Source organism: Terrapene carolina, unplaced genomic scaffold, assembly GCF_002925995.2.
Source record: "Terrapene carolina triunguis isolate 2854851 unplaced genomic scaffold, T_m_triunguis-2.0 Scaffold131, whole genome shotgun sequence".
In the NCBI taxonomy this organism is placed as follows: Eukaryota; Metazoa; Chordata; order Testudines; family Emydidae; genus Terrapene; species Terrapene triunguis.
Genome location: NW_020664482.1, coordinates 37469682 through 37479147, shown reverse-complemented (window position 1 = coordinate 37479147; position 9466 = coordinate 37469682). Strand labels below are relative to the sequence as shown.

The 9466-nt window shown below is 48.1% G+C and overlaps 1 protein-coding gene across 1 annotated transcript in view; it reads right to left on the bottom strand.

The window, feature by feature from the left end:
* Positions 1 to 289: 289 nt before the first annotated feature.
* Positions 290 to 9466, bottom strand: part of TNMD (tenomodulin) — a 73487-nt gene continuing 64310 nt past the window's right edge. The window contains exons 3-6 of the mRNA XM_024216208.1: positions 8391 to 8492; positions 5430 to 5583; positions 2739 to 2911; positions 290 to 890 (exon numbers count right to left, since the gene is read on the bottom strand). Of these exons, the coding sequence (XP_024071976.1) occupies positions 681 to 890; positions 2739 to 2911; positions 5430 to 5583; positions 8391 to 8492 (639 nt within the window). The 3' untranslated portion in view covers positions 290 to 680. The remainder of the gene's footprint in view (positions 891 to 2738; positions 2912 to 5429; positions 5584 to 8390; positions 8493 to 9466) is intronic.

Sequence of the window (9466 nt, the reverse complement as noted above, 5' to 3'; positions counted from 1 at the left end):
GGCACCTGGATTTCTGATGAACTAAGTGCCCATGGGAGTCCTGTGTGGTTTCTGTGTCTAGAGAGGTGCTGAGGGAATGGCCACGTCAGTGTAGTCAATCTGTATGCAATCTGGCACAAACAGTGATACGGATACTGTGCTGCAATCCTCACTCGCCTTTGTATGACCTTAGCTAGCTGAGCCCAGTGAGGGACCTGCAACCTGAGCTCCGCGTGTTAGCTGGCTCTGGAGCTGCACAGTGAGCTCATTTGTCAGACCCACTAAGCAGCACAGACTGAGTCTAAATGACTTTTCTTTGCAATTGCTCATAGAAAACGTTTATTGTTTGGCTCGTTTCTTAGGGCGCAGCACAGATACAATCCTGCCTATTCATCCTTTGCATGCTGTCCATGAACATTTCACCGCAAGCAGGGGAACGTTAGGCCGCACCTGCTGTGCTCAGCAGGCGCTCAGATACTGCAGGGACGAGCGCGGTATTGAATAGAATAGAACAACAGCACAGGCGGTGCGATCAGCCAGGCATGGCTGGAGCACGCAGCAGGAATCAAGGAGTTAACAGCCTGCATTTTACAGGCTTGTAATACAGGGAGGCTAGTTGAGCGGCAGCGTACAATAGGGTCCCTCTATACAGCGAGGGCATACATTGGTTATAGTTCCATTGCTTCAGCAGTTGTGTGGCCCTACACTCTCCCTAACATGCGTGCCACCCACCAGTTGCATGGCATGATGATTCTGCAGATAACCCTTCCTCCCTGGTAGCAGTAGGGATACGGGTAATAGCCCAGCAGAGGCTCGCACACCCGCTGGCAGTATCGGTTGGCACGGCGACACTGAGCACAGCAGTAGCCTCGTTCATCCCACAAGGGGTGGAACTCGAGTCCGTTCTCCGTCTGGAAGAGAAAACAGCCAGGAGAGGGCGTGAGGGAGAAAGTGCCTGGGGCAGAGCACAAACCCTGGGTTCAGTTATGGGGAGCTGCTGCTGTGCTGACGGAGTAGTAGCCCCCCCAAACGCTAGGGGGATGCTTATCCTGCCATAAACACTGCCAGCATAGAATCATAGAATATCAGATTTGGAAGGGACCTCAGGAGGTCATCTAGTCCAACCCCCTGCTCAAAGCAGGACCAATCCCCAACTAAGCTTGGGAATGGGAAGAGAGGCAGAGCCACCACGGACTGGGGAAGGGGGCAGAGGGTGGGTTGGGATGGTCATAGTATGTGAGTGACAAGGGGAAGAGGGGCCATTCAGTAGTGCTTAAATTCAGGTTTGGGGCTCTGAATATTGGGAGACCCCTGAGATCTGACAGCATTTCTGAGCAGTCTGCTGGCTGGCAGTGGAACTAGTGTTGGCTCAGAGGTTTGGGGCAGCACCCCAAACTTCGGATGCTGTATCTGAGCTAATTGAACCCCTCTGGACTAAAGCACTCATGGTATTCCAGTGCTTGGAGCACAGCAGGAACAGCCTTTTCCCTGGTTCTCCAAGCAGGTGTGCCAATGACCATCCGGGTTTTCTGAAGGTTCATTTTGGGTGTGGTTGCAGGTTTGGATAGAGGTTTGAATCAGTTCTTATTTCATCTAGTTCTCCTTGGCCCTAGAAAGAACAGGACCCAAAGCAAGAGGACCAGCTTATCTTAGAAATGCAGCTGCCTCGTAGTCTGAGCACAAGACCGAGAGCCAAGGATTTCTGAGCTGCAATCCTGTCTCTGACTCGCTGGGCAAACCATTTAACTGCTTCATTCCTCGGTTTCCCCAGCTGCAAAATGTGACTAATAATATTTACCTCACTTATGGGAATGCAGTGAGGATTAATTAATATGTGTACAGCACTTCGATGCTATACATTGCTATATTGTTTTTGTTGTCCACACAAGATCCAGTGAGAATCTAGTAAAATCACCCAGTGGTTACCTGAGTTATTCACCAGAACTTGGGAAGAGAAGCAGGTGGTAATGCAGCTCCTGGGGGGATAGTCGTAGCATGGCTCCATAGAGGAGGGCATGAGCACAGCACACAATTAAGAGTCAACGCGAACATTTGGAGTGGAATGGAATTTGAGTGTCCCACCACGTCTTCGCACTGGTTGAAATTTCCGTTTGTAGTGCACCGTTTTCTGTCGAGTTTGGTACTTTCTCAGCCCTCATCACTAATATCTGAGCACTCCTCAGTCACTAATGGGTTTTAGCCTCACGGCATCCCTGGGAGGTCAGGAAGCATCATCCTCATTTTAGAGCCGGGAAACTGAGGCACAGGTTGGTTACTGAGCTCCCCAAAGGTCACACAGCGAGTCTGTGGCTGAGCCAGGTCTTCCGAGTCCCAGGCCAGTGCCCTGCCCACTAGACCATTCTATCTGCCCTAGTCCTCTATAGGCAGGTCAAATGTGATATTATAACCAAAGAACCGTGGCCTCTCCAATTATGAAGAAAGATTGCAGCCATTATGCTGTGCTATGAATTAACTATGTTTTGGGGACACTATGAGCATTAGCTCAAACAAACCCCCTAATTGGCATGACCGTTCCACGCCATTCTAATGTCATCATCATTTATTGGGATTCTTGTTTTAATGCAGTGGGCTTTAATACCCGCTAAGGTGGCTAAGAGTCACATGTCAGGGGCAGACACAGGTCAGAAAAAGGTGCTCAAGTAGGTCAGATGACGTAGCTTGAGAGTGTTCCTGCTGTTGAAGTTCAGCCTGAGACTGAAATATTGACAGTTGCCCAATAATTATTCCCAAGGACTCACATAGTCATTTACGGGAAGATCCTCTTCAGTTAGCTGCCGGGCCCGGCGTTTGGTTCCTGGCCTCGCATCCTTATCCACATGGTGCTCATTCTGTCTTTCAGCCCCATCTCGTTTGGTCACAAGGAAGTGGACATCATCTTCCCCTCCATCTTCAAAGTCATGCAGCTCAGGAGCTAAGAGTAACAGCACAAACAATCATTACAAACAACTGCCCTGGAGAGACTGCAGGGACAAAAGTTGCAGGTGGCGTGCTCACCTCTAGCATAATATGGCACAATGCCCCACTAAACCCAAAACAGCACTAAACCACGCCCACCATTGTAAGAACATTGGGTCAGACCAATGGTCCATTGAGCCCAGTGTCCTGTCTTCCGACAGTGACAGTGCCTGATGCTTCAGAGGGAGTGGACAGAACAGGGCAATTTATCGAGTGATCCATCCACTGTCGTCCAGTCCCAGCTTCTGGTAGTCAGAGGCCTAGAGACACCCAAGGCATGGGGTTGTGTCCCTGACCATCTTGGCAAATAGCCATTGATGGACCTATCCTCCATGGACTTATCTAATTCTTTTTTAAAACCCAGTTATACTTTTGGCCTTCACAGCATCTCCTGGAAATGAGTTCCACAGGTTGACTGTGCATTGGGTGAAGAATTACTTCCTTTTGTACATCCTGCTCTCTGTGCACAACACACAGACAGCTCCACGTTACACAAACTGGAAAGCAAGCAAAAAAATGCCTGCAGTATTGCTGTGAGAAGGAGCAGGGGGGAAACTTTGTCTCCAGTGAACAATGGGTTCATTTCAGCTCACCTTCCCTTGTGCAGATGTAAATTGACTACTTAGGACAGAGAGAGAGGCGAATGCTAGGGAAGAGAAGGCTCCACACCTGGGGTCACAGAACGTGCTGACTGCACCTGGGTGTTGTCTGCTGAGCCATCCCACTAGCTTACAGTTACTCTGAAGGATGCTGCAGGTGTGTGTGTGGAAAGAAGAGTGTTATATAGCCATGGGCCTTAATGGAATCAGACACCGGCCCATGACACAGAGTGTCTGGTCTGCCAGCCCTTACAAACTGATACATTTTCAAAGCAAGTCACCGGAGATCCTGCCCATGGACAGGTTCTATTGGGCACAAATGCAGATCTCTCTGATTTGACATTGTTCCTTCACAGTCCCACAATGGCACCAGCCTGTCCTGTGGGTGATATCCACAAGACACCCACAAGAGGCTTAATCATACAGAGTGCCCCTGTACAGGGAATGTTCAGCCAAGCAGAATTTGTTTTGATGATGTAATGCTTTTATGTTGGCACTCTACATGCTGCAGGCAGCTGGCGTGTGGGCAGAGGCAGTGGAAGCTGCTTTGACGGGTTGGGGAAGGGGCACAGTGAAACCTAAATGCAGTGAGCATGGGGAAGGGGAGAGTCAGGGGCAGCGGGAGGACATCGGGGTGGGCATTCTGCATTGGGAGCAGAGGGAGGCAAGGGCAGCGGGGCAGAGGAAGGACAGTTGGGGTATCAGGTAGGAGGGGAATGAGGTGGTGCTCTGCGAGGGGGAGAGGCAGTCGGGGTATCAGGGATAGGAGGGGAGCGGGGTGAGTGCTCTGCATGGGGGAGGGGCAGTTGGGGTGTCAGGGAGTGGGGTGAGTGGTCTGCATGAGGGCAGAGGGTATCGGGGTGGATGGTTTGTATGGGGGGAAAGTTGGGGTGTCAGGGGTAGGAGGGGAGCGGGATGGGGGGTCTGCATAGGGGGAATTACGGAGACTCGACCTGATCACCCTGCTTCCCACCTGCTCCCCAATGCCATGGCAGCCTCTCCAGCCCCTGGGGTCATGCTCTCGTCCCCAGCAGCCGTGGGGCCCAGCCTCGCCTGAGCACATCAAACAACTTGCTTGTTGCAGAAGTGGAAACATAAATCATCCCCTCAATGTTTCCATTGTGGGGGCCTTGTTCCCCCAAGTGCACTTTGGTTCCACCACCCCTGCCTGAGGTGGAGTTCTGGTGGAAGCAGGAGACTCCCACTATCTGATCCTTCACTTTAACTGAGCTTCACAACAGAGCAGTTGTCTTTCTAACTGACCTCCACACTCTTGACAATTATTACTCCGAACACAACAGTCACAGTTCTCTTTTTCAATAATAGAACAGTATTTGCCGTTACTCTAGTACCTCTCATCCCAGGCTCTCAACACTGCTTTAGAAAGGTAAGTGTTGTTATCACCACTTTACGATGGGGAAAGAGACACTAAGTGGCTAAGTAACTTGCCTGAGGTCACGCAGTGAATCAGTGACAGAATTTAGTTGTCTTGGTTTCCAGTCATCTTCTCTAGACACTGTTGGCTTCCTTTCAGGTGCCAAAGAAATGTTTCTCTTTGTTCCTGTGACAGAGGGCAGGCTGATTGAGGGCTGATAATGAAGGACAGATTGACCTATTGCAGGGAAAAGGCCTAGCTAGTTATATTACACGGGTTGTTTTCTTGTGATAGCAATAAAGGATCTGTCCACATTCATTTCTCTGATTTATAACTCCACTTTGGAAACTTGTTCTGGGCCAGCTCGCAGCATACAAAATTTCAGAGAGAAAGACGGGAACTGTTAATGTGACTGCAAAGCTGTTCCTGGAGATGCGGGTTGGTTAACACATTACATCTCTTGTGGGAGTGTGCAGGAATGAGGGAAAAGCCTATTTTACCTGTGATCAGAGTTGGGTGGATCCAGTGTATGGTCACATTTTTACAGATGTCAAAAATTTTGGAGCTCTTTAGGAATTCTTTGTTGTCAATAGGTTTTTCCTCTGGAATCCAGACCATGGATTGTTCAAAGTAGGTAGTCATCACTTCATCTTCCTGAAAGAAGAATGAGGTGTCACCTTGGTGTGCTGGCATAGACCCCACCACCTCCCGCAGCTTCTACCCCTCCTCAGATTCTTTTGCTAAAGATATGACTTGTTAAAACAGTGCAAAACATACACTCCCTGTTTTTAAAGCTCCATGGATTTTGCCTTACAGATTTAGGTTCCCAGTTCTGACCTCTAGCCCTGGTGTACAGTTAAAATTATGACCAACTGAGCTGAGTTGCTGAGGAGTGTGAAAAATTCAGACCCCTGAGTGCCATAGTTAAACTGACCTAACTCCCAGCGTAGATGCTAGAATAATTCTTCCATCAACCTATCTACTGCCACTTGGGGAGGTGGATTACCTACATCGCCAGAAAAACCCCTTCCTTCAAGGCAGGAAGCATCTACGCTACAGCTGCGTAGCTGTAGCACGTGTACTGTAGATGTGACCCCATGGAGTAAGCCCCCTTGATTTTAATGGAGTTACTCCTGGTTTACACCTGAGGACGTGACAGCAAAATAATCAGGGACCTTGTCTCTTTCTATGCCTCCTGCAGTTCCTTTGCTTATCTGAGGGCTTGCCTATGCCACAAATGCTTTACCAGCATAGCTCTGTCGGCTGGGGGATGTGATTTTTTTCACGCTTCTAGCCAACAGAACTAAGCCTAACACTAGCTCTCCTTTCTCTCCAGTCACTTAGTGGGTATGTCAATGCTGCAGTCAGAGGTGAGACTGCAGCATGTGTAGACATATCCGAGCTAGCCTGGAGGTAGCTTGCTCCAATAACACTAGTAGTGAAGCTGTGGCAGTGTGGGCTAGCCGCTCCATGCCCAGGGTCCGAGGTGGGCTCGTACAATGGAGATATCCTATCTCCTAGAGCTGGAAGGGACCTTGACAGGTCATCGAGTCCAGCCCCCTGCCTTCACTAGCAGGACCAAGTACTGATTTTGCCCCAGATCCCTAAGTGGCCCCCTCAAGGATTGAACTCATAACCCTGGGTTAAGCAGGCCAATGCTCAAACCACTGAGCTATCCCTCCCCCCAATCCATGCTGCCACTTGTGCTGCTGCAGATCCACTGCTATTGTTATTAGAACTTGGTAGATCAAAGCTGACTTGGGTATGTCTACATCTGCTGCAGTCACATTACACCTCTGATTGCAGTGTAGACGTACCCAATCTTGCTTCAAGAGCCTTCTCCTCTGCAACTACTGCCATTTGGAACAGCCTTCTGTATTCAGGGCCGGCTCCAGGCACCAGCCCACCAAGCTTGTGCTTGGGGGCGGCACCTGGAGGGGGGCGGTGCGGTGCTCCGGCCGCCAGGGAGAGCGGGGCCACGGCCGGGCACGCCGCCCTGCCCCCTGCGCTCTGGCCGCCGGGGGGAGAGCCGAGCCCCGGACGGGGCTCGCCGCCCTTCTCCCAGGGCTCCGGCCGCCCTCCCCCTGGCCGCCGGGGGGAGAGCGGAGCCCCCACTGGGGCTCGCCGCCCTCCTCCCAGGGCTCCGGCCGCCCTCCCCCCCGGCGCCTGGGGCGGCAAAAAAGCCAGAGCCGGCCCTGTCTGTATTCCCTGATTCATCAATTCTCCAACCCCTTTCAAATATCAGATTAAAACATCTCCTTTCTCCCTTGCTCCTTCCTCTTAAATTCTCTCTCCTTCTGTTACTAATTTGTGGTCAAGCACTTTCATTTATTCCTCACAAGATGCCTTTGTACCACTGTTTTCTGTCATTTATACCAGATGTCTCTCCTATTACATTATTCTGTAGTGTATTTTGGCATGCAGATTTTATGAACGAGGCTATACAAGAGTATTGCATTGGATTGCACCAAGCTATTTACTAAATACCACATGTATGCAGAATGCTGGTGTGCTATTTACTATTTACCATTGCTAAACTACACCAAGACCCATCACAACAGCCCTCAAAGCTGCTGAGCTCCCCTTCAGATTTTGATCTGCTTTAACCACCATCTATTTATTATTGGGATATTGGGTGGAGGAGAGAAATGATTGCTGATCGGAGTATGCAAGTGTGTGTTTTTCTTGGCTATGCAGCCATGCACAGGAAGAAATGACTAGATCTTAAATCTTAGTTTATCACACTGGGTTTTCCCTTTGTGTTCTCTATCTTGGGAAATACTGTTTTGGTAAAGATTAAAAAATCATAGTTATTTGATGACCCAAAGGCTCTACTAGATTCTCATGAAATATCCAAAGAATCTGTGATTGAAAACTCAAAGGAAGAATGCCCCCCAGAATTTAGGCCCTGAATCAGAAAAGCCCTTCTGCACATGTGTAATTTTAAGCATATGATTAAATTCTGTTGGCTACAATGAGATTTAAGCACATGCATAAGTACTTTCCTGAATCAGGGCCTTACTGATTCACTACTGCCTAAATGTAGCTGCTCTTGTTATTTCATGTCCTTTGCATAATTCACTCACAGAGCACTGGGCAGATCTTTCTGGGAGAACTCATTAGATTGACTTCTGGCGTCTGCTAATCCTGAGCTGCCGTTTGGCCTTTTAACTACAACAGGATTATTGTTCTTGATTCTTGGTATTGTACTGATGGGGATTTTGTCTGTCTTCTGTCTGATCCTGTCTCTTTGAATTGTCGTTTTTACCAACAATCCTCTGAAACAGGATAATTTTATGAAACCATCGCAACGCTCATTCTTCCGTAGTAGCAAACTGTCAGTGAAGGACGGAGCAGATGGAATTCCAGTGAGAACATGCTCTGATTCCTAGATGAAACTATCGAAGTCAGCTTCACATGGGGTGGCTTATGCAGATTTTTATTTTATTTTATTTACATACCTCAGGTTCCTGTATTTCAGCCTCCGTAGTTTCAGGTATTACTTTAATCTGAGTTTTGATGAAGCATTTTTGAAGTCCTCCAAAAAAGATGCCGGTTATTCCCTAAAAGCAACAACAACCAGGCAAGTGAAAGGTGAAAGTTTAAATAGTAGCACAAGGAGAATCTCACTGGATCACAGTTTAGTTATGTTTTTTGTTAGTTTTTGTGCAATGGTGCTGAGATGTACTAAAAAGATCTAGTAAGGGATATTGCAATATATGGGTTTGGAGAATGGTGCTATTTACAAATAGCTAAAGGAAGGGATTAATAAAATGCCGTCCTGATACCCACTTCTTTGTAACTATCACATGCTTTAGTCATCACAAATAAATGAATAAAATATTATCTGGCCATTCTGAATGTATGAATCTTCAGCCTTCACCTCTTGCTAGATTACTAGATGAAGATTTCAGGACATGTCACTGACCAGATTATTTCCCTAGGAATTATAATTAGGTTTCAAATAGATCTTATTATCTTATCATGAGGTTTTGATGCTCTCCTGACAGGCAAACATGCAATTTTTTTGTAGATTTACTACAGTCACATTCATTTGCAAGGATAAATCCAATGACTAGATCTTGATTTCAAACCAGGTTTTCATAGAACATCACCATCCCCACGGTGAAGAGCTCTGGTATTAAATGCCCCTGAGAGCGTATGGGAGAATAGCACCTTTCCCTCTGAAGGATCTCGAAAGCACGCTGTGGAGCGGCATCACTCACTCAGCCGATGAAATGCAACCACCTTGGGGCTAACTCGAGCAGCACTATACAACAGCTTTTAGGACTTGATCTCCCTGAGCACTCCTTGCCCTAATCCAACAAAGATCTTAAGCACGTGCTTAATTTTAAGCACATTATTAGCTTCAGTGAAGTCAAGCTTGCATAGGGTAAGTGAAGACTAACTCTGCAACGGAACTGCAGAAGGAATTCAAAAGGGTGGAGCAATAGGACTAAGAATTTGGATAGGGTGTGATAGTTAATATATGGGAGAGTATGGTCTAGTGGTTAAAGTACAGGCAGACGTGGGAATC